This window comes from Microcaecilia unicolor, chromosome 8, assembly GCF_901765095.1.
Source record: "Microcaecilia unicolor chromosome 8, aMicUni1.1, whole genome shotgun sequence".
Lineage (NCBI taxonomy): Eukaryota > Metazoa > Chordata > Amphibia > Gymnophiona > Siphonopidae > Microcaecilia > Microcaecilia unicolor.
Genome location: NC_044038.1, coordinates 43,829,312 through 43,855,366, shown reverse-complemented (window position 1 = coordinate 43,855,366; position 26,055 = coordinate 43,829,312). Strand labels below are relative to the sequence as shown.

Here is a 26,055-nt window from a genome sequence, read left to right as displayed (position 1 = left end):
TTTATCAAGTTTACAAATCAAATCAAATAGGTATATAGCAGAGCTTTGTGATATCATTTTCTGGGCTTATAGGAGAATGTATTGAATTATGCTTGCTCATGTACTGTGGCTGCTATTCTCTCCAGACTGAGCGAGAATGACTGTGGGGGCTGTAAATTCACTTGGCTTCCAGCATTACCAGTTAAATCAAGAGCCCTATTCAAGCTTAGAGAAGAGACAGCGCAAGTCTTCATTACACAAATCAATTTGGTCAAAAGTAGAGCACAGTGGGAACTCAACCATTGCTCACATAATATTGTCAACTTAATCAAATAATGCCTAAGAGACATCCACAAGCTTTTCTGTCTGAGAAATAACTCGATTGGTGTAGCAGAAGGAAACAGCTGGCTTTTTCAAAGTGCGCTTCTTGCTTGTCATTGCCAAAAGCCGTTTGAATGTAAAATCTGAGCCCAATGCTAAATATTCAGCAGTCTCTAGCTTGAAATGTATTGTGTGCCAATATGTTTCCATGAGCATTTTCTCAGCTATTGAGATCCATAGGTAATATGAGGGAACTTCCATTTTCTGATGCTGTGTGAATGCATCATTCTTTCTTTTTCTTTTTTGCTATTGTTTTCATTAAAAAAACATGTTTACGACTGCTACTAGTGAATTAAACATTATGGGGACAATTTTCAAACTCTCTGCCTAAGTGTAAAGTACCTACTTTTCAACGGTAAACTATTTGGGGTCTTTTTACCAAGGTGCACTAACTGATTTAGTGCATATTCAATGATAAAACTCATATGAATATACATAGTAAAAACATAGTAGATGACGGCAGAAAAAGACCTGCACGGTCCATCCAGTCTGTCCAACAAGATAAACTCATATGTGCTACTTTTTGTGTATACCTTACCTTAATTTGTATGTCATTTTCAGGGCACAGACCGTATAAGTCTGCCCACCACTATCCCTGCCTCCCAACCACCGGCTCTGGCACAGACCGTATAAGTCTGCCCAGCACTATCCCCGCCTCCCAACCAGCCCCCCCCCCCTCCCACCACTGGCTCTGCCAGCCAATCTCGGCTAAGCTTCTGAGGATCCATATATATATAATGGGCATCATATCATTCACCACACGCTAATCCTTAGCACACGCTAAATTGATTAGCACACCTTAGTAAAGGGGCCCTTTAGTTATTTATTATCTATTTATCTATTTTATATATTGACATGTACTAGACTGCCAATGAAACACATAGCCCATCAAGGATATTTGCAAGTAGCTGTCCCCGCTGACGTTGCCCAGCACTAGGTTAGTACTTTGTAATTGAGAAAAGCAAGGATTATTTGTGTGTAATATTAATACTGCATAAGTATGCTGAGGGGTGAGTGTGCATGGAGGTGTGAGAATGAGTGTCAGTAGGGGTGTGGTACTGAGGGGTGAGTGGGGATGTAATATTCTGGGGTGTGTGATTGGTGTTGTTTTGCTGAGGGGTGTGTAAGAATGGGTGAGTGTGACTGGGGTGTTTTGCTGAGGGGTATGTGAGAAAGGATGACATTGACGTTGAGTTTAATTCTCTTAGAAAATGTGGAGACTGGATCCCTTCCTAGCACTAACTTTTCTTTTCCGATCATTTTGTTTAGGTTGATTTTCTTGATTAGTTGTTTCTTTCAATCTAGCAAGTGCCTGCCGTTTGGCTTTCACCATTTTCCTGTCAACACATAGCCTTCTTTTCAAGGCCATATTGAAATTCAGTTTCCCGCCCTTTTTGATGTAGTGGCAGGGTAGTGAATTCAGGAACACACACAAACTTCCCAGCCTGACCTCAATACTTTCTCTCTACCCTGTTCCCAGCAGTTTCTGAACCCCCCCCCCCCCCTTGTACTGAAATTCTTAGAGAAGAGGGTATTTGAGAATGAGAGAGGGACAACTGCACAGCTGCTGTCCTTGTTTCTCCCCACCAGTCTCTGAGCTCTCACACTATCCCAAGCAGTCTCTGTCACAGTCTCTCAACCCCTCAGTTTGTTTCTTAGTAGTCTGTCTCATCTCATGGAGTTGGGAGGGGGTAGTGAATTCATGCGCACACATACTTCCCAGCCTGACCCTAATACTTTCTCCCTATCCTGTTCCCACCAGTCTCTGAACCTCCCTTGTACTGAAATTGTTAGGGAACAGAGTATTAGAGACTGAGAGAGGGACAGGGTTGCCATGTGGAAAATTTTTTTCCCACCCAAAGGAGCCCAAATCCAGCCCAAAACCCGCCCAAACTCAAACCCCGCCCCTGACACCCCCACCTCCGCGTCATCACCCCCGCCATCATCAACTCCGCCCCCGCCGTCATCGGCCCCACCTCCCCTGTCATCGGCCCCGCCCCCGTCATCGGTCCCGCCCAAAACATCACTAACCCCGCCCCCGCGGCCGAAAAAACCACCTAAAAACCGCCCAAAAGACACAAAAGAAGCCCAAAAAACCGCAACCCGCCGCGGGGAAAAAATTTCCCGTGGCGGGTCGCGGAAAACCGCCCAATTGGGCGGTAAAACCGCCCACCTGGCAACACTGGAGAGGGACAACTGTTGCTGTCTCTTTCTCCCCACCAGTCTCTGAGCCTTTACTCTGTCCCAAGCACTTCGTTGCTTAGCAACAGCAAAAAAAGAACTTTCTCCAACCTGCAGCCTATTCATTTAATGGATGGATGTATTGCTTCCCCTCCCCTGAGTGCCCCCATGAACCGAATCGCTTCAAACTACACAATAACCTTGGCAATGGTGGGTAGAGTCTGCATGCTGGGTTTGATGGCCATAGCTCTTCGGGGGCCCGGAGGAGTTCAGACACGGACAAACAAACACACGTGTCTGCTTTATATATATATAGATATAGATAGTAATAATAATAATATTAATAATAATAAACAAAGATCCTGCATATTTTCTCTTTCAAAACTGCCAAGGGCATAAAGCAACTCCACACTTTTATATCTGCATAGTGTGTTGTTAAATTTTCTAGGAAGAACAGCAAACTGTGGTAAAATGTAGCCTTAGCACGCTCTTACATGGGCCTTTCCCACGGGCTAAGGGCATTTTTACTATTTACTATTTTCACATTAATGACCCCACATTAATTTTCCCATTAGCTTGTGGCCATTAGTACATGGGCCCCTAACACCACCTATTTGTAGGTGGTAGGGACTCACACACTAACTGCCAGATTTTATATAGCGCATCTAGCTTTCCGCACTGCAATCTAAGTGTTTTCCATAGCAACATGTGTAACAATCTAATCAGCATTGATAACAGCACCTAACAGGCAATAATGAGCAATAATTGGCAATAATTAGAATTTACGTGCATAACTCGCTAAGCATATTCTGTTATGAACTGTGCCTAAATTCTAATGCAAGCAATTCAAAAGGGGCAGAGAGGAGAGGCCCATGCTAAAGCTTGACCGGACAGCAGAGAAATAATATAAGCTACCCGGGTTCTATCAGAGGGAAAGTCTTGGGACTGAAGCTCAAAAATTATTTTACACTGGTTGAGAAAACCTCTACAGTCTTTGGGATTACCGTCATAGCTCGGTGGTGCCTTAAGACGGATACCTGACATTACAGGAGCTATTGCCGGTACTGGGTCCGAGCTCAGAGGAACTGAAGCTTGAGAAGCTGCTGATTTCAGGTAGCGGTCCTGGAATGCCTCCATAAATTGCAGCAGCTGTTCTATGTGTGTCTCCAGGCCTTGCTGAAATTGGTCCATGCATTCAGACAAACCTTGGATGGCTTTGTGATGATGTAAAAGCTGAAGAGAGTGCGCCTGAAGCCTCTGCAAGGCGGATGGTTCTGCCAAGCTCATGGCCTTTGCAATCTGTCACTGTTACACTCTGCTACATTTCTCCAGGATGGGTTGGTTTCTGTTTCCTAACCTAGCAGCCGTCATCCGGATTGGATCATGGACAGCAGCCATCTTGGCTAGCTCAGGAGGGGGCAACCATCTTGGAGTAACGAGGTCAGGAAGGAAGCCCATATTTGGATGTAGGCACCTCTGCTGATGGGGTCAGCCATCTTGGAACAGCTGCTCATGGTTGAGCCTAATCCCTGCTCTATTTAAAGCCCTGTTTCCAGTCCTTCCATGCTTCGGCTTCTATTCGCTTAGAGGTTGTGGTCTTCATCTGTTCTAGTGTTTTCCTGTGTTCCTGACCTTGGATTGTTTACTGACCATGCGTTGTGTTGCTGCCTGCCCAGACTTTCGGATTGCTCTCTGTTTTGCTGCTTCACTGACTCTTTGCTCCTGGACTGTGTCTGCCTGCCTGCCAGCCTGGTCAGCGGTTGTGCAACCCCGCCGGTTCCAGAAGTCCTGGTGGCTGCCTGCACCTGGGGGCTCAACTCCCAGGGAACGGTGGTCGCTCCCCAGGTGAAGCTAGGGGTTGTCTGGCTGCCTGATCGAGTGCGGTGCCACTTCATCTTCGCCGTGCTCAGTCGGGGCACAAGGGCTCACATTCACCAGGTCATAACAGTAAGCCGAAGCCATGAGCTCACCAGACAGGTCTGAGCTGTCTCACCTGGCTCAGGTTCTCCATCAGCAGCAGGAGCAGCTAACCCGCCTGTCCAGTACCTTGCAGGAGGTCTGCAGTCAGCTACCAGGGCTCCAGCGGCAAGCAGCCGCGGTTCCTCCAGTCCCGAGAGCGGAGACTTCTGCTGCACATCTGCGACTTCCAGAGCCGCCTCGCTTTGACGGTACTCCTGCAGCTTGCCGGGGGTTCCTGAACCAGTGTCAGATCCTGTTTGAGCTGCAACAGGAGGCTTTCCCATCTGACAAAATAAAGGTGACCTACATCATCTTCCTGCTTTCCGGTGCCGCACTGGCTTGGGTGTCCCCGCTATGGGAACAGCGGAGTCCGGTTCTGGCAAACCTGGAGGAGTTCTTGCGGCAGTTCCAGGTGGTATTCGACGTTCCTGGCCGACCTTCTTCTGCCTCTGGGGAGCTGCTGCGGATCCAGCAGGGCTCCGGGTCGGTCGGGGCGTATGCTGTCCGGTTCCGTACCTTGGCTGCGGAACTCAGGTGGAACCAGGAGGCCTTAACGGCCATTTTTTGGCGGGCTGGACGGCCAGATAAAAGATGAATTGGCCGGCCGAGAGATTCCCGCTACTTTGGACGCCCTTATTGCACTCTGCACTAGAATCGATATCCGGTTCCAGGAGCGAGCCCAGGAGAGGGTCATGCAGCCGGCAGCGCAGGGATCCAGAGGCCTTCCCCGTCGCCCCGAGACGCCCCGGTCCTTCAAAGAGAGTTCGGAAGGAACCAAGGAGGAACCCATGGTATTGGGGCGGCATCGCCTGTCCAAGAAGGAGAGGGCCCATCGTCTCCAGAACCGGTTATGCCTATACTGTGGGCAGGCCGGACACTTCACGGGCTCCTGTCCAAACAAGCCTGGGAGATCGGGAAACGCTCCGGCTCGAGCCCTATGAAGGGGGTGGCTCTGGGCCGGCTGTCTGCCCTTCCGGACAACTTGCTCTCTGTTCCCATACTGCTCCAAGGAGAGGGTTTCCAGGCTCATACTAGGGCCTTGCTAGACTCCAGGGCCGGAGGGAACTTCATCGATGCCGAATTCCTATCGCAGCTAGGTGGCTCCATGGTGCCCTGTCAACCGGAGCTCAGGGTCACCTCCATCCAGGGGGATAGTCTTCCTCGAACCATCACCCGGATCACCTCGCCCCTGGGTCTACAGGTGGGGGCGTTACATCAGGAGAAGATCCAGTTCCTGGTTCTTGCCCAAGCCATTCACCCAGTGATCCTTGGACTGCCTTGGCTCCGACTACACACTCCTGTTATTGACTGGGCCACCGGGGAGATCAGGAAATGGGGTTCCCGATGTGTCGAGCACTGTCTCCAGCAGGTCAAGCCACCTTTGCCGCTCTGCTCAGCTAAGCTGCAGACCCCACAGGAAGGTTCGCCCATGCTGCCGGAGAACTACCAGGAATTCCGTGACGTGTTCAGTGCTCGGGCGGCTGACACACTACCTCCCCATCGGTCTTTCGACTGCACCATAGACCTACTGCCCGGATCCAACCCACCTAGGGGGCGCGTTTACACCTTGTCCCGGGAGGAGTCCCGAGCCATGAGGGAGTATATCCAGGACAATCTTCGCAAGGGGTTCATCCGAGCCTCCACTTCCCCTGCAGGGGCCGGATTTTTCTTCGTCTCAAAGAAGGATGGGTCACTTCATCCCTGCATTGATTACCGAGGATTGAATAAAATTACCATTAAAAACCGGTACCCGCTTCCACTCATCCCGGAGCTGTTGGACCGTCTTCAAGGGGCCAAGATCTTCACCAAGCTGGACCTGCGCGGGGCCTACAATGTTGTACGGATCTGGGAGGGAGATGAGTGGAAGACGGCTTTCAACACCCACGAAGGACACTTTGAATATCGGGTGATGCCGTTCGGTCTCTGCAATGCCCCTGCAATATTTCAGAACTTTGTGAATTACATTTTCCAGGACTTGCTCTACTCCTCAGTGATCGTCTATCTGGACGAATTCCTGATTTTTTCTGCTTCATTGTCACAACATGTTACTCACATCCGCACCGTGCTCCAGTGCCTCCGGGAACATCGGCTGTATTCCAAGTTGGAGAAATGTTCATTCCACCAACAGAGTTTGCCTTTCCTGGGATATATCATTTCCTCCACCGGGTTACAGATGGATCCCGGTAAATTGACAGCGATCCAAGACTGGCCGGTGTCTCAGGGTCTGCGGGCTTTGCAGAGGTTCCTGGGGTTTGCGAACTACTACCGGCAGTTCATCCAGGATTACCCTCCATTGCTCCAAGGGAAATGGGACTTGATATACCGCCTCTCTGTGGTTTTTGCAACTACATTCAAAGTGGTTTACATAGTATATTCAGGTACTTATTTGTACCAGGGGCAATGGAGGGTTAAAATAAGTGCCTGTATATAACAAGTAAACTGCTTTGATTGTAACCACAGAAAGGCAGCATGACAAATCCCATCCCCATTTCCCTCACATTTTGTAATGCATTAAAAATATATATATTTGAACACTGTCTACATTACAGTTGGAACAATTCTTATGGTCCTGTAAGATTATATACTAGAGGACTTTTCTTTGCAACATTACACCAATAGTCTTTCCTGAGAAACTAATCCTCCAGAAGTGCAGCAAATATAATAGTTAGTCCACAATCCAATTGCTCTTTTCAAATTCTTAATCAATTAAAATTAATGGCCAGGGTTAAACAGTACAAAGGAGAAACTCAGAAGTAGTGAGTAAGAAAGATATGAGGCCACTGGGGTGGGAAAAAGAATAAAAATTGGTCGAGAACATCAATAAATTAACCATGACCTCAGAAGACAAATGTCTTTATGAGGATATATATGAGTCCTGGATGAAATTTCCTTTCTAATTTGTCAATACCTAAATCACATTTTACCAAGATTAAGCCTGGGTAACTCAGAGCTATTGATTAAGTTAGAAGTGATTATGCAAAAGTAGGCATCACTATTAAAATACTTCACAGTGGAATGTATGAGATTTATAAGATTAAAGTTTGAGAATTTTATGTTAGAATATATAGTTGTTTAAATATGTGCCTTGAGACTTGGTTTATTTATTAAGGAATGATAGTCAATGTTTCATGCGTTAATGTGGAATTATAGAAGTTTATGAGCAAATGGTTTTCTCATCACAGCAGCTGGTTGGTCTTGGTCACTGGACTAAACTGCAAGCTGGAGTGGAGGAGTGGCCTAGTGGTTAGAGCACCAGTCTTGCAATCCAGAGATGGCCGGTTCAAATCCCACTGCTGCTCCTTGTGGTCTTGGGCAAGTCACTTAACCCTCCATTGCCTCAGGTACAAACTTAGATTGTGAGCCCTACTGGAACAGAGAAATATCCAGTGTACCTGAATTCACCTTGAGCTACTACTGAAAAAGGTGTGAGCAAAATCTAAATAAATAAAAATTAATAATCTGTTAATATAGGGGGGGTCTTTTACTAAGACGCACTAGCATTTTTCGTGTGCACTAATAATTAGGATGCACTAAACGCTAGAGATGCCCATATATTCCTATGGGCATCTCTAGCATTTAGCACATCCTAATCATTAGTGTACGCTAAAAAATGCTAGTGTGCCTTAGTAAAAGACCCCCATTAATACTTATCAAAATTATCATGACTTTTAAATAAGTCAGAAATAGAATCAGTAAATCACAAGAGAATCTGCAGAAATAAGTGGGCATGACCTTTTTGATGAACTAACAAATGACCTGCTAGAAAATAATTTGATATCATAATTATCAAAGTATAAAGAAACATTTATGTTCCTTTGAAAGATTATTTCTTTCCTTAATGCTGATATATTCATTTGCAAGGGAAAGTTACTAACATGCATTAAGGGGTCCTTTTACTAAGCTGTAGTAAAAGGGGGCCTGTTTTAGTGTTAGCGTGTGTTTTGCATGTGTGCTGAGACCCCCTGCAGTGGGTAAAAGGCCATCTTCTTCGGAAGGATACTACTATCCTGGTGGATCATGGAATCAAATATTCTCCCTTAACCCTCTAGTGTTAGTCTTATGGTACTACAACTAGGAGGTCAGGCTCCAAGGGCCAGATGCTCAAAACTCCAGTGCTGTACAATATCCCTATAAGTGCCTACACATTTGGTGTGCACGCTAATTGTTGGCGTGTTAAAAATGATAACGTGCCTTAGTAAAAAGGGCCCTTCATTTGTTGAAAATTAAACACAAAATCAGAGTGGTCTTTTTTTCATTTTTTCATTCATTATTTTCTAATCTCTGCATTCCGTTCACAATATTCAAGGTAAGAGGCAACAGTCGGGAAATATGGGCAATGTAATATTAAAACAAAAAGTTAAGACAGTTTTGGCCATTTAAAAATGGCTTCAGTCTGCTGGTGTTATTTGTAATGCCCACAGCTGTATGACAGGACTGACTGAGGATCGGTCCTGCCCTGTCAAATATCATCAGTGGGGTAGGCGAGTCCAGTGGAGCTGTGAGAATTGAAAAGGGTCCTGAGAGAGTTACGTTTGGAGTTTCTGTGGAAGAATTAATCTCATATTTTAAAACAAAATGGAGGAAAACAAAGTTTTCTTTCTTTCTTTCTTTCTTTCTTTCTTTCTTTCTTTCTTTCTTTCTTTCTTTCTTTCTTTCTTTCTTTCTTTCTTTCTTTCTTTCTTTCTAAAATGGAATGTGATGAAACAGGAAACTATATTTACATTTCTTGGGGTTTTTTTCTTTGTAACAAAAAGCATATTCCTAATAGGTGTGCATGTTCTATGGCATTGTATGAGAATCTATGTAAAACTCAGGTCTTAATTTATTATATTCTTTCTTTTCTTCTTTTCAGCAGACAGACGATGCAGCACAGACTGATGGTCAGCCACAGACACAGTCCTCTGAAAGTACAGAAAACAAAACACAGCCGAAACGACTGCATGTTTCAAATATTCCTTTCAGATTCCGAGATCCAGATCTCAGACAAATGTTTGGTGTAAGTATCATATTTTCCTTTTACTCTTGTACATAAATATGAAATGGCTTTAGTTGTGTATCTATGAAGCTGCATGGTATATAGCAGGTGTACCAGAATATTTAGGGGGCCCTTTTCCAAAGGTGTGCTGAAAAATGGCCTGCAGTAGTGTAGACGCGTGTTTTGGGCGTGCGCAGAATCATTTTTTGGAGCACCTGTAAAAAATGCCTTTTTAAAGATTTTGCCAAAAATGGACATGCAGCAGAATGAAAATTGCCACTCGTCCATTTTGGTTCTGAGAAGTTACCGCCAACCAGTGACCTAGCGGTAAAGTCTCACGAGGTAATCAGGCAGTAATGACGTACATGCGTCAAATGCCACTTGGTGCGTGTCCAATACGTGCATCCAAAAATAAAAATTATTTTTCGGACATGCGTATTGGATGCGCGCCAAAAATGAAATTACAGCAAGAGACGCACTGTAGCCGGGCAGTAACTCCATTTTGTCACGCACGGCTTAGTAAAAAGGCCCTTATGATTTTACTGACTGTTCTAAAGAGTAAAATGCAATCATAATTTTTTTAGGGATGTACATTTATTTGTGTATATTAGGCTAACTAAGGGGCCCTTTTTACTAAGTTGCATCAAAAAATGGCCTGCGCTGGTGTAGGCGTGTGTTTTGGACGCGCACAGGTCTATTTTTCAGCATGCCTGGAAAAAGGCCTTTTTTGTCGCCGAAAATGGACATGCGGCATAATTAAAACCTTAGCGGTAAGGTCTCACGTGCTAACCGGGCAGTAAGCTTCAATGTGCATAAACTGCTGATTACTGCTGAGTAAGGCTTGCCCAGGGCAGTAATTCCATTTTTGACCTGCGCGCATCCAAAACACACGCCTACACTAGTGCAGGCTATTTTTCAGCATGCCTTAGTAAAAGGGCCCCTGAACATGCATAAAGAGTAGATATTAAACTGATTTTATGAGGGTAATTTTATAACAGCTCTGAATTTCAGCTGACACCTAGTGATGAGTCGTCATTTGCAACAACCTAGGAAATGTCAATGACATATTCAATAAGCCAACACAGAGAGGGTTCAAAGCACAGAACGAAGTCCAAATAACCAAAAGAAGCACTAGGAGCCTTCAAAATCGGGACACAGATTCCTTAATCGAATAGCTTGAATCATCAATCTTTCATCATCAGTGACCCAACATGGGCTATGTTTTGGCACACAGCACCTTCATCAGGGGTCATTTAGGTTACTTTTATACAATTGTAGAAAAAACAGCTGAGAAGCTGAATGCACAGCAATGGAACTCTATCCCCGCTCTATGCAAGATGAACATTCTTTCTTGTGCCACAATATTGGAGCAGAACAGTCCTTCACACTCGAAACATGTCATTGCATGTTGTTAAATGAAAACAAGCAGAAAAAAAAAACACATCCCCCCCCCCCAATTCTTTAATCTTGTGCACACAATTTTACACTTACCCCCAGATTCTATATATCACACCTAGATTTCCATGCAGAAATTTAAGCATATTCCATGACAATGCGTATAACCTAATTGGTTAACAAGCTAATCAGCGCTGTTAGTTGGATGGTAATGAGCAATTATCAGTACTAATTGGCAGAGCTTATATTCAGAACTCACTAAGCACATTCGATAACATGGTGTGTGATAATTCTAATGTGTGTTGTCAGAAAGGGGGTGTGGCCATGGGTGTGGAAGGGGCGGGTCGTGGGTATTCTGAAAATTTATATGCATGGTTATAGAATATTCCTGCTCTGTGCCTAACTTAGGCACCGGTATTTACACCAGGTTTTACTTGGTGTAATTCCTCACGATTAAATATAGTGACGCGGATTGGCCTGAGCGTATTCTATGAACTGTGTGGAAATTTTATAGAATAAGCTTAGGCGGAAATGTTTTCCACGTGGATTTTCCACGCGCCATATATAGAATCTAGTCCTTAGGGCTAGATTCAGTAAATGGCGCTCAAAATTCAGCACGGTATTCTATAACTGGGGGTTTTGGAATTGGTGCCCTTTATAGACTAGCACATAGCGAGGGGAATCTGCGCTCAACATTGGGTGCAAAGAGTTACATCAGTTGAAACTAGGTGTAAATCCTGGCATGCAAGTTGGACACAGATACCCTGAATTCTGTAACACCACATGCATTTTAAGGGAATGCCTCAACCCACCCATAGCCATGCTCCCTTGCAGATCCGCACAGAAACACTTAGGTACAATTCTATAAATGGGTATATGTAAGTGTGTTTTCATGCAGATCTGCTGTTTCTTCCCTGTTTAGAGTCTTGCATCCATTTCATTACTTTTCCGCAACAAAAATTCAGCACGGAAGTAGAACCTAACCTTTGGGTTTTTCAAAATAGGATTAAGCACTTTTTCAGATTTTGATACCAGAAAACAACTAGCCTGAAGTTGTGAATTAAGCCAATCTGTTAATAAATTCACAAAAAGTAAACTAGGTGATCTTAAAAAATAAGCAGGACGTATAGCCAATGAACAATGAGAACTAGCGTATTTCGTCAGGAGTCTTAAGGTTTCATTTGGTGTAATAACTTAAAAACATCCCAAACCCTATCTGCTGGAATTTCAGAAGGATCTATAAAAAGATATCCTATATAATAAAGCTCACCTCCAACGTTCTGAGGCTGCCTGGGACCGTGGCTTCCGGTGGTCTGGTAGTCTGCTTCATGGAGTAGATAATAATGATGTCAGGGAGAGGGGAGGAGCCGCGATGCAGGGAGCAGTGAATCGGCTGCGGCGAGGGTCCAATGGCAATGGGAGGAGTAGGGAATAATAGTGACGTCAGGGAGAGGGGAGGAGCCGCGATGCAGGGAGCAGCAAATCGACTGCGGTGAGGGTCCAATGGCACCTGCCTAGGAATCGCTCCAGAATGGCTGCCAGCCACCCTAACCGCCCTCAAAAAACCCCCGCCGCCCTCCCTCTCCAAGTCCCGATTCGGATGTCTCAGGTGAAGCCGTCAGGAGGTGGTCAAGAGTGTGGACCACAATGCGGAGAAGGTGATAAGCGCTGGGAGGAGGAATAAGGAGGAGACGGAGGAAGCTGGCACAAAGCACACTGCCGGCAGCGATCACAAAGAGGGCCAAAGTGACTCGGGGGAGGGAGTGGAGGAAGACGACGATACCGACGAAACGCATGCCCCCCAGGAAGAGCAGAGTGATCCCGAGGAGACTGAAGGAGAGCTACAAGATCAGCAAAATGATAGCAGGACTAAAGACTCCTCTGGAGAGGGGAAGATATGATGGCTCACAGACACATCACTCTCTGTCTCACACTCACACACAGGAGCTGCTGCTTCACATTGTCCTTATTAAATTGTTGTTCCATCGAAACAAGTCTAAAGCTGTTTCAACTGGATAGACAGTGCCTTAAAACGTGGAGGACACAAGGAGGGGGGAGACAGACAGACCCCGCAACTGGGAAAGGGACCCTGCAACTGGGAAAAAGGGAGGGAGGGGGGACCCTACAACTGAGAAAAAGTGAGGGAGGGGGACCCTGCAACTGGGAAAAAGGGAGGGGTGACCCTGCAACTGGGAAAAAGGGAGGGAGGGGGACCCTGCAACTGGGAGACAGACCGGGGGGGGGGGGGGGGGGGGGGTGACAACGACGACCCTGGAGCTAGGAGGGAGGGGGGGACCCTGGCACATACTCTCATTGTCACACACACACTCGCACCCAGTCTCACTCTCTCTCTGTCACACACACACACACTTGCACATTCACTCTCTCTCACACAGTCACTCTCACACACACTATCTCAAACATACACACTCCATGGAAAACCTTGCTAGCGCCCGTTTCCTTTAAAACAGAAACAGGCCTTTTTTACTAGTTCATAAATATCCACCTTACCACACAATGAATCTCTAATTTTATCTACCTTGGCCTTAAAATAAAGCACCAACATAGATGCAGACAGGGCATCAAAATTCTCCATACTGTCCAAAATGGATGTAAGTGAATATACAAGGTTGAAAAGTTTGGAAGAATCTAATTGATCTGGTTGAATTCGTTTTGAGAAATAATCTTTTCGTTCCGATCAGCGGCTGTTTATATTCCCCAATCTTTGATCTCCAAAGTATCTGATTTTCCATTGTAGGATTTTTCTTCCAACACTTTTCCAACCTCCTACATTCCTTTTTTTTTTTTTTTAAATAATTCCTTAGTGAGCCATTTATCAGATTTTCTAACAATCTTACTCTTCACTCTCAAAGGGGCCATCTCATCGAGCACACTCTTGGAAGATTGTTCCCAGTCCTCAATCCATACCTTACTCTTAACATCATCATACAGTACATTGTCCAGAATTCCAATGAATCGATTTTACCTCTAGAACTAACCTTCTGTTAGCTACCAAGATTCACAAAAATGTTCTCTTTCTCAGGTTGTATAGTTGTTTGCACTAAATTTCAAATTCAAGTTGAATTAACTTTCTAAGACAATGTAACTCTATTAACGTGTTCAGTTCCCATTATAACATGAAAAATCATTTTAAATGCATTTTCCTGTTGTCTGGGCACTTGGTAGATTATTTGCTAACCTGTGTTCTTCAAGCAACACATATGAAAACATCATACTGGAGTCTACATCTGTAGTTCGTTATATAGTTTATTTATACCATATGTATCTGTTCCCTTGTGTCTTGCAAATCAAATTCACACAGATATAAAGCAAATATTAGTATCTACCTGTCAGTTTGTGTTTATAGATCAACAGCTAAGATATCCTTTTGTTCAGTCTTGTAGTTCAGTGATAGTGTTGATATGTGGGGTTGATTCCACATTAGGGACCAGAGTCTATATTTGGCGCTGAAAAAATTGGCAAAGGTGGAAAACACTCTTACACGTTTCTATAAACCGTGCCTAAAGTTAGGTACAGTTTAAAGAATATGCATAGCAATGTCCACACAACTAAAATTTAGGCTTTTGCACCAATGAAAAGCTGGTGTAAATACCCATACCTAACTTTAGGCATGGAACGGGTTATTCTATAACACTGCGCGTAAATTTTAAGAACACCCACGACCTGCCCATGTTCCTCCCATGGCCATACCCACTTTTGAGATCTGTGTGGTACAATTTATGCGGCTACTTTATAGAATACGCTTAGCGAATAGTGCGTGTAAATTCTAATTAGTGTCAATTAGTGCCGATAATTGCTTGTTAATATCCACTTTTCAGCGCTGATTGGCTTGTTAACCAAATGAGTTGCACGTGGAAATCAGAATACACCCAGAATTGAACAGAGCTCTAGTCGCATTATATAGAATTTGCAGGTAGGCTTCTGGTACTTGAACTTGCCAAGACTGCGGATGTCAGAGCCTCTACTTCTTGAAATTGCCTGTGGCAGGGGGGATCTCAGCCATCAATCAACAGTGACCTCGAAAGACCAGACTTAGACCAGACTTAGGGATATGTTTACTAAAAGGTGTTAAGCCCTTACCCCCGGATTCTATATATGGAGCCTAGATTTTGCGCAGAGATATTCATGTAAGTTAATTGTCATAACAAGGTAATCAGCATTTTTAACAGAACTAAACAAGCTATAACGAGTATTAATTGGCAATTATCACAATTTATGAACGGAAATCACTAAGTGTATTCTATAAAGAACTGCGCCTAAATTGCAAAGCATGCAGCTCAAAATAAATGCACATATGGGTGTTTTGTGAGAATTCCAAAATTTCCATGCGTAATTACAGAACACGGGTCAGTGCGCCTAAATCCATGTGTAGGAATTTACACCAGGTTTTTATTGGTGAAGATGGGTGCACGTAGATTTAAGCGCCATGGTATTGACTAAGCGTATTCTATACACAGCACCTAAATCTTATAGAATACACAATTCTGCGCAGATTTTTTAGATGCCATATTTAGAATCTGGCCCTTATCGTGCACTAACAGGGTTACCGCATGAGTGCATTAAGGTGTTCTGCGTTAATATTCCTGTTAGTGTGTGTGTTAGGGAATTTTTCGGGGAGAAGGCATGACATGGGTGTAGAAACATAATCCTGTTAGCACATCTTCTTTAACGCACCCTGATGGGGAAAACAGCTTAGTTAACACTGGATCACTTAGCACCTCCTACATAGGAGCCGCTAACTGCTCCTGAATTAAAACCTTGCAGTTAATGCACGCTGTTGACTACATTAGCGCATGGCCTGCATACAACATTTCCCCCAAAAGAATAGCATTAGATTTGTAGTTAACGTGTGCTAAAATCCGTGTTAACTGCAATTCCTAACGCTCTTTAATAAATATACCCCATAGTGTCCATATTTCCTAAGTTCCATAAGGACCTGCAGTTTATGACCCTTGGCCAAAATTGTCACTGTCATGTCTGGGCTGAGATGGGAAGAGGATTAAAAAACTAGGGGGTGGGGGGGTGGAGTCAGGAAGTAGCAAATGAAGACAGTTCTGATAGAGTTGGAAGCCTAAAGGAACATAGGCCAACTGCTGAGCCATTAAAAACAACCAAGCAAAAAAAGCACTTCCCCCATTCTATAACAGATTGCTTAAAGTTAAGTGCCATTTATATACTTAAATTTATAGAATATGGTCATACACACATGTAACTGTACACTTAGCATTGGTAAATGGTAGCCACCTCCTTAGCACTGTTCTGTAATCTTAGCACACAAATGACTTAGGGGTCCTTATACCAAACTGCGGTAAAAAGGGTCCTACATTAGTGGCGAGAGACAGTTTTGCCGCGCTCTGCAGTCCTTTTTACCGTAGCAGATAAAAACTACTGAAAACAGCTATGGCCATGTGGTAATATTGCTCTTACCGCTTGGCCATTGGGGGGGGGGGGGGAAGCACCTGCACCCATTGAGGTGGCGGTAAGGGCTCCCATGCTAACCTGGCGGTAACTGGGTAGCATACAGTGCTGCCTGATTAACACTGGGTTAGTGCTGCTCTAAAAAATACGAGCTGATTTTCCATAGCACAGGAAATGGCGCGTGCTGGGGCTGGAACTACCACCAGTGCCCATGTTGGGCTGGCTGTAGCAGAAAACAAAACAGCAAAGATGACTCACAAAAACAAAAATAAAAATAAAAACATAATAAAAATAAAATAGCCCGAAAAATAAAATAATAAAATAAAATGTAAAGATAATCACAGGCTATGTATTTAAAGACTGGTTTCTTTTGTTTCTTTTGTATCACGTTGGGCTGGCTGTAGCTCCAGATTAGCATATGGTAAGCCCGTGTTGGGCTTACTGCTGCTTTGTAGAAGGGCCCCTTAGCGCATGAATGCAAGGGAAGGTTAGAGGCAGGGCATAGGTGGAGGCCGACATATACATGCTTATTTTAGATACTACTATCATCTAAGTGCATAAATGCCGATAGATCTGGTGTAAGTGTGTGTGCAAAAATGTAGGCACACCCATTCTGGATTCTCTATAGCACACTAGAGTTACGTGCAGTTCTGCGAGTAAATCTAGGCATATTCTATAACTATATGCATAGATTAATTGTTTTAATAAGCTGTTAAGCATTGTTATTTGCTCTTAATAAGCAATAGCTAGCACTAATTGGCAAGAATTAGAATTTATGCGCATACATTGCTAAGCATATTCTGTAATGAGCTGAGCCTAAATTCTAACACGCACAGGCAAAAAGGGGCATTTTGGGTGTTTTGTGGGCATTCCTAAATCTATGCACGTTGTTATAAAATATGGGCCAGTGCTTGTAAATCTACGTGAAGGGACTTACACCAACTTTTCGTTGACGTAAATGGACACGCATAGATTTTGTCACATTAACTACGCCTAAGCATATTCTGAATACCATGTGCACATTTATACATGGTATTTAGAATATGCTTGGGCATGATTGCCTAAAGCGCATTAATTTTAGGCCTCAAAAAGAATCATGCCTCTTATGGGCATAGTTATCAAGCTGTTATTTTATCACTTACTCAAGTCTTAATGGTGGACTGTATTGATAACTCCTCCTCCCCCCCCCCCCCCAAGTGTTTTAATAGAATAGACTCACAGCCCACATAAAGGACTAGATTCTATATATCATGCCTAAAAATTTGACACCAAAATGAAATTTGCTTAACCATCAGACGTTTAGTGGAGATTGGGAGGCAGAACCGGGGGGGGGGGGGGGGGGGCTGGTGGTTGGGAGGCGGGGCTAGTGCTGGGCAGACTTCTTCGGTCTGTACCGTGAGGGTGGCAGATACTAATCAAGGCAGTGAGGCAGGGGGGTGGTGACCAAAATGTCCCCCCCCCCCCACCTTGGGCTCTGGCCCCCTTCCACCTCGAGGTCTGGCTACGTCCCTGGTTATGGAATGCATTTTGATTTCCATGTGGAAATCTCAACGTGCTATATAGAATCCCGGGGAAAGTATGGGCCTAAATTGTGGCACCCCATTTTAAAATTGCCCCTTTTATGCCCAAGTAATTTTATCTATACCAGTACTAGCAAAATTGTAGCAAGTTAATATTTGCTGTTAAATATTTACCTGTTTCTCTTTTGTTCATGTACCATTTCCCTATTTCTTTTCAGCAATTTGGTAAAATCTTAGATGTTGAAATTATTTTTAATGAGCGGGGCTCAAAGGTAAGTAGTTTCCTTTTTTTTTTTAAATCATTTTGTCAATAAATTGAAATGATCTGATGTCAGTGAAGGATAACATCTGCACTGCATATTGCATCTGTATATATATATATATATATCAAAAAAAATATTCTGTTACAAACATTGCTTAATAGAAATACCTTGGGAGATTTGGTTCAATTTCTGAAAGCAGCATGTTTTTTATTGGATTCATTTCGAAGCCAAGTCATTGTAATCACTGGAAACAATCAACATTTCAACTGGAATATTGCCTTTGCTTTAGAACTAATCAGATAATATTTTATTCTGTGTCTGCCAGTGATAATTACATCTCTTTTCCTAGAAATTGAGCCATTGCTGCAAAATAATAATAATAATAATAATAGCACAAAATAAAAATAGAGCAGCACCAAGAAAAAATTAGCAGGTTATTTACTGGAATATAGATTTTCAATTATTGAAATGAACATTGGTAACATTATATCATATCCCTCTGAGCAATTACTCCATGTATTGTTGAAGTGCAGAGGTTCTCCTGCTTATTTCTAAATATTAATGAAGTCTCCTAGGTATCAAAGTCACTTTGTTAGAATGAGACCTTTGGGATGCATGTGTGCTAGTGCTGCAGCTTGTAAGAATGTGCAAACATTTCAAAATAGGCTCAGTAAGCAATTTGCCAAACATGGTAAAATGTATGCAAACAAAAAAAGGCACCTATTTATCTCAGTGTCAAAAATATTTAAGTGCGGATAATGTGTTTGATGCAGACATAAGCATAACCTTGGTCCTTGCAAAGCATCCATTGCACTCACCCAAGTATTCCATGGTAAATAATCCCAGAAAAAACTCAATATAAACATATTTTGGAATAATTTGGCCGTGGCTTTATTTGAACATCTTCATACAACAAATAAGTATTTCAACAAATCTTATAGTATTTCCCCCACCAGGACGGCCAAAATTCATCCATCCCATAATCTTAAGGCTAGTTGGTATCAAACTAGCCTCCTACGCACAAATATCAAATTCTTTAACTTATATATTTGAAAGTGTGACTTGCAGTATCGCCAAGTCCAGGCCTCGACTCAAGGCGGTATAGCACCTGAGTCCTTTCCCCTTTTCAAGTTCACACAGCAATTTCCTTTAACTCTCCCTTTCATCCATCACCATGCCCATTTGGCTGCCTGGTCAACTGTTCACTACCCCACCGCTTCGACACCAAACCCCCCAACAACACCTGGCCCTGCTTACCGACCCCAACCTGCTGAAACCCAACCCCCCCTATGACCCTCTTTAACCCCTCCCGCCAGACACCAACCCCAGGTGGAACGGGAGGGAAGAACTTTAAATCAGCCACCAATACCCCTCATCCTTCCCTGCCTATTCCCTCTCCCACAACACCACTCCCTGCCGAAAACTCCCCTACTATTCCTGCCTAACTCCTCCCCCTGTCATGTGAACCAATCACACACCTCTCACCGCTCCTTCTATCTCCTCTCAGCCTATCAACAACACTGTGACCTATCTCTTAAGTCCCATTTCCATACAACAGCTAACTACAATTCCCCTGTTACAACTTCCCCCCTGCCACCCCCCTCATCATACCCCCTCCCTTCTCCCCTCACTCAAAAGGGCCTTTACTATGGCTGCAGCTCAGCCAAGGTTATTGCCCACCACCCTAGAGGCTATGGGTCCCTTAATAATGATAATAAGAAGGGAAAGAGTCCTGCGAGTATTAGTAACAGTTGTCTATCAAAGGTAATACTGGCTTTAAAATCTTTCAAAACATCATTTACCCTTTAGCATTCACCAGTTTTTTTAAAGAATTGTCCTTTTGTAAATAAGATATCAGAAGTTACTCAAAGTCCATAGCACATACTTGCCCTCATAATTTTGGAATTTCTTTTCACAATTAGGGGAAGTGTTATCAACGTGGACTACTGTTAATTCATTTTAGCACAGGGTCTCATATAAAATAGGACCCTGGGCTAAAGTAACTCAACATGTGGTAAAATAACCCGATTTAACAATAACCCAAGTTGATAACTTCTATACTAAAGGTTGTTCAGTTGAAAAACGTCTACTTCCCCAACTCATGAGGAGCTCCAGGTTCTTTAGTTGTCACTATTACATAGCTGAACTGGTCTCCCAGAAACAGCATTTCCAAAATGCTCATAGATGGGACATGCTACACTGATTCTTACATATGAATGACTCCAGCCAGTGTTTTGGCCATACCTTCTTCAGGGAAGACAAGGAGTAATGGGCCAGAGAAAGCTGAGGGAGGTGGGGAGATGGCATCCTAACACTGCTGCACCTCCTCAGCCCACACGCATGGGCTTTAAATTTGAGAGCCCCATCCCCTGAAGCAGTGCTCAACGAAACTCATTGAGCTGGGCTCCGGGCTTTTTGTGTTGCATATCTCACTATGGCAGTTGCTGAGGTCCAGTGCTGTGCAGCTTTTCCAATCAAGAGCCAGCACAAGATAAGTACTTGAATTTTCAGTGCTATCTTGCTTTAAAGAATTGTTGCAATTATTTGAATAATTTAAGTAGTACTATGCTGGCACATTAAACCTACTAAGTTTAGCATGGTGTCACATAATTACAGGAGAAGGCTCTGTGATTATAAAATTATCGGAGTCTATATAGCAGCCAAATACACATGACTTCATAGATGACTCAGATTCACCATATGAGAGCATCTTCTATCTATAAATAAATATATAAACACATTATTTTATTGATTGGTGTTCCATCCACAGGACTGTGTTTGATTTGCAGCAGGTATAAGAAGTGGCATGGCACATCCCTTCCATGAACATCTTGGGAGTGCTCTGTTTTCAGAGGCTGGTTGTCCTATGTAACACTGTTAACTGACTAAAGTAGGGCTGCCTCTTGAATCAGGAAGGTAGAAGGCTTTCAACTGAGCAACCTTTTGTGACTTTAGTTATATACAGAAATTCAAAAATTATGTGAGCAAGCACAATATGGACTTTGAAAAACTGTGCTTCGTTTGATAATTGTTTTAGTTAATATAAGAACTTAAGAATAGCCATACTGGGTCAGACCAATGGTCCATCTAGCCAAGTATCCTGCTTCCAGCAGTGGCCAATCCAGGTTGCAAGTACCTGGCAGAAACTCAAATAGCAGCAACTTTCCATGCTACCAAAGCCAGGGCAAAGAGTGGCTTCCCCCATGTTAATCTCAATAGCAGACTAAGAACTTTTCCTCCAGGAACTTGTCCAATCCTTTTTAAAACCCAGATATATTAACCGCCATTACCACATCTTCCGGCAGCGGGTTCCAGAGCTTAACTGTTTTTTGCATGAAAAAGTATTTCCTCCTATTTGTTTTAAAAGTATGTCCACAAATGCTTGCACATAGGAAATTTGAAAAAGAGGGAAAGGACTGGAAAGAGAATAAATAATATATGTTTTTGAACATATAACATGTTAAATGGAATCATGTGTTGTTTGTCCTTAACGCATATGTTTGTAGTGCGTGCATGAAAAGTATCTCACTATCATGGAAAATAACAACTTGTATTTCACCTTTGTAAGAAAGGTAATACCATTTTTGAGATAGTGTTATTTTTCCATCCTGGGAGTGTCATATCACTAAAACATGGCCTAATTGTCCCGGGGACCCTTTTGAAGAACAGGGGGCTTAGACAAGGACTGACCCTTTGATATCCCCTGCAATATTCTCCCATTTAACAAGACCCCCCACTTTAGAAACTCCACTTCTTTGGCCATTTGATCCCAACTGATATACTGTGAGACTAGTATTAGCAGGTGAGCTATGCCATTTTGAACCTGGGCACCCAACAAGACAGAAGGAACTGAAGATCACTCCTGCCTATTACTAGACACCAGAGAATTCCCTGCTAGATGCCAAGGGAATCAGTGGACGTGGGATGTCGTATGCTGTGAAGTTGGGGGATAATTGTTGTCACAGATCGGGGGCGGGGGTCTTGATGAGTAGGGAGAGATCTTCCATAAATTGAATTCAGGGAGCATTGGTTGCTGGGGCATGTTGGGGAAATTGGATGTCAAGGGAATTTTATGACAGGGAGAAATCATGGTGGGAGGCGAGGGGGGTTATTTTAGGCATTAGCTCTTTAAAAGGTAGGGAGCCTGACTTAATGCCTACTAAATATTTATTTATTTATTTTTGCTGTAACCAGGAATGCATTATGGGTCCTTTTTACTAAGCCGCATATGTGTCTATGCACGCCCAATGTGTTCCAAAATGGAGTTGCCGCCCGACTACTGCGTGGCTCTTGCGGTAATTTCATTTTTGGCGTGCGTCCAATACATGCGTCTGAAAAATATTTTTTATTGTCGGACGTGTGTAACGGACGTACGCCAAGTGTCATTTGATGCACAAAAGTCATTATTGCCCGGATTCTTTACCGCAAGGCCAATGGCTAGCAGTAAGCTATCAGACCCAAAATGGACGTGTGGCAATTTTGATTTTGCCACATGTCCATTGTTGGAAAAAAAAGGCCCTTTTCACAGGCGAGCTGAAAAATGGATTGGCACGCACCCAAAACCTGTGCCTACACTACCGCAAGACATTTTTCAGCGCGCCTTTGTAAAAGGACCCTTATGTTTCCAGATGCAGCAATGAAAAAATACTTTTACCATACAAGTTAATAATCTGTGCTTATAACAGTAAAATGAGATGTTTAAAACAGCTTATTAACTAGCCCTGATTGGCACTTTTGTGTCTTTATAGCCCCAAAATAAGTGCCTGCTTTCATTTCCTACCTAGGCAATCTGCTATAAAATTACTTTCTACATGTATTTAAATATTTTATGATACTGAGCTATATAGGCAGTTTTTGTAGATCACTCTTACAAGGTATCACATAGGTATATCAAACTTTGAAAACATACAGGTTTTTAATAAATTGATTTGGAAAACCTTTTTGACAAAATCTGAAGCACATAAACCCCCAGATTCTATAAATGGTGCTTTAAATTGTGTATGCGAATTTGAGCGTGCAATGTAATTGAATGGTTAGCCAGTTAACGCTGATAATCGGGCCCTAACAATTATCGGTGCTAATTGCTGTTAATTAAAATCTACTTGCATAAATTTACATGTCTGGATCCAGACGTAAAATTTACATTTGTATCAAAAAAGGGGGCACAGCCATGGAGGGGGGGGGGGGGGGGTCGGGGCAGATCAGGGGCATTCCTGTAATTTATGCACATTATTATTGAAGAAGGGGGATCCACGCAAGGATTTACACCAGGGTTCAATTGGTGTAAATCAGTAGCTCCGAAACCTGGTTCTGGAGGTGCGCCAGCCAGTCAGGTTCTCAGGATATCCACAGTGAATATCTGTGACATATTTGCATCCAGTGGATTCAGTGCATGCAGATATCGTTCATGAATATTCATTGTGGATATCCTGAAAACCTGGTTGGCTGGGGCGCTTCCAGGACCAGATTTGGGAACCACTGATCTAAATGGTCACACCTAGCGGTGGTCGCAGTTCCAGGCAATAAGCACTAATCTATAAAAAGCACCTAACTTTGAGCACTGTTCATTGAATAGCACTAAGCACTATTTTATTCGACACCATTTATAGAATTTACCCCAAAGAGGGTGAAGTTATCAGCGTGGGCTACAATTAAGATAGGTTATTTTACCACAGGTCATACTGTTTTAGCCCACGCTCCCATTGTATGCAACCTTAGGGGCATAGTTATCAATGAGGGCCAAGATATATTATTGCACTACCTGGGGTGGATGTTATCAATATGGGTTACTGTTACATGGATTATTCTATCCCAAGTCATGCCATTTTACCACAAGGCCTCATTGCATAAAATTGGACTCTGCTAAAATAACATGAGTTGTGATAAAATTGTCTTTCTTACTGGTAGCCTACGTTGATAGTTTCTCCTTAACTCATGCTGTTATAGCACAGGTCGCATTTTATACAGCACTAATAACTGGAAGTAAAATAACACGTCTTAATGGTAGCCCATATCGATCACATTCCCTCTTATTGTCCTGTTTACAAACATTTTGAATCAATTTCTATCTACTCTGGACTTTTGGAAAACTCAGACACAAGGTTTTGAATGTGTTCCAGATTTTTTCAAAATTCGTTCACACTGTCTCTGAAACAGTGAAAATTCTGTCAAACTCAAATCAGGCTGAAATTCCCTAGTTTCAATTGACTTTGAATTGTTTGCTCATCTCTAAGAGCTGGTAAGTTTTACCTGCTCAGTTTGCTGGATAAGCATACATGTTATTTTTCTACAGAGTCAGTGGGATTTGATGATCGAGAATGTTTTTTTTTTTCCGAGCTGGCATGAATAGCCCTTAGCAGCATGTGATGGTGTCAACCGAACATGTTCCAGGTTTCAGATTCTACTTTTCTCTGTCATAAATACATGAGAGACTGATCGGTTCAGGTTCTTTCTGGTCATCACAGACTGACAGAAAACCTTTGATTACTCACCCTTTCTATATGTGTGAATGTTAACCAAGAAACTGCCTGGTTTGCAGCATCAAGCACAAAAGCACTCAAGGAGACTCATTTTTATCAAGTGGCTTTTATTATTTTAGCTTTGCTTTAATATTCCAACCCTTTGAACAGAAACTCTATTTTTATTTCCATATTTTGAAGCCATGTGGAACTTTCTCCCATTTATTCACACAGATGATTTGAAGCATTAGATAAGATAGATCTCCCAAGATGTGCCAATGGCAGCATGATTTATAAAAAAAAACGTCTCTTACATACAACTGAAATTGTTCATTTTCTTCTATCAAAATAGGAAAAGCACTGGGAGTCTGACATGCTTTACAGTATGCATGGTATGGTAGGACCATTGGCCTTTAGTTCACTGAGAGTTTTTGGAAATACTGTCTACCTAACGGAAACACTAGAAAATGTTATGTTTGGGAATTATAAAATCTACATATATATATATAAACTTGAGCTAAGTGACTTAGAACTGCATGGATATTGTTAGTCAGATGCACAGCCATTTTTTCTCATACTACATGCTTGTCAACCCTTTTCCTCCTACATTACCTATATACTAATCTTATTCTGCATCTGGGCGAGACTTTTCCTCCTACACGCAATCTGTGTATAAATTTTCTCATCCTACTCTTCTCTCAAGTGACCAACATATTGTAAGTCTCCTACCCAACAGAATGAGATACTGTGGTCCTGATGCTGTGTCAGAGACAGAGATTCTCTGCCTTTACTTTTCTTGCTTGCTACAGTTTTGATCCCAAAACAATTGTAACTTAAAGCTTTGCCTCTATATAAAATATTTTATTTTTATTACATTTGTACCCCGTGCTTTCCCACTCATGGCAGGCTCAATGCGGCTTACATGGGGCAATGGAGGGTTAAGTGACTTGCCCAGAGTCACAAGGAGCTGCCTGTGCCGGGAATCAAACTCAGTTCCTCAGTTCCCCAGGACCAAAGTCCACCACCCTAACCACTAGGCCACTCCTCCACTTAGGTAGTATTTCTGCATTTTTGTTTTCAAAGTCCATTTTCAGGTTCTTCTGTCATTGTTCCCAGTTAAACAACCATCAACTTTGCCAGTTTATGCCAAACTAACTAGAATGATTCATGACTATTTATGATAGACAGACACTTCATGGTTATTTGAATGAATAACAGTGTGCACATCAGGTTATTAGCATTTTAGACTGGTTCACTTACCTAATAGTGAGCATCCTGCATTGATGAGTAAATGATATTTCATTCCTATTTATATCTACTATTTCATGGCTACACTCTGAGTAGGATTGCTAACTAGGATGCAAATTTGGCTCGTTTAAGTGTCTTAAAAATTTTAGGGGCCTTTTACAAAACTGCAGCAAAAGGGGACCAGATCTGGTATTGGCACGTGTTTTACATGCGCGCTGAGGTCCCCTTGTATTGCAGCTTGTAAAAGGGCAGTCTTG

At 42.9% G+C, this 26,055-nt stretch overlaps 1 protein-coding gene across 1 annotated transcript in view; it reads left to right on the top strand.

Moving 5' to 3' along the window:
- Nucleotides 1-26,055, top strand: part of RBFOX1 (RNA binding fox-1 homolog 1) — a 439,628-nt gene that overhangs the window by 84,331 nt on the left and 329,242 nt on the right. Inside the window, 2 exon segments of the mRNA XM_030212626.1 lie at nucleotides 9,353-9,496; nucleotides 18,048-18,101. Coding sequence (XP_030068486.1) covers nucleotides 9,353-9,496; nucleotides 18,048-18,101 — 198 coding nt within the window.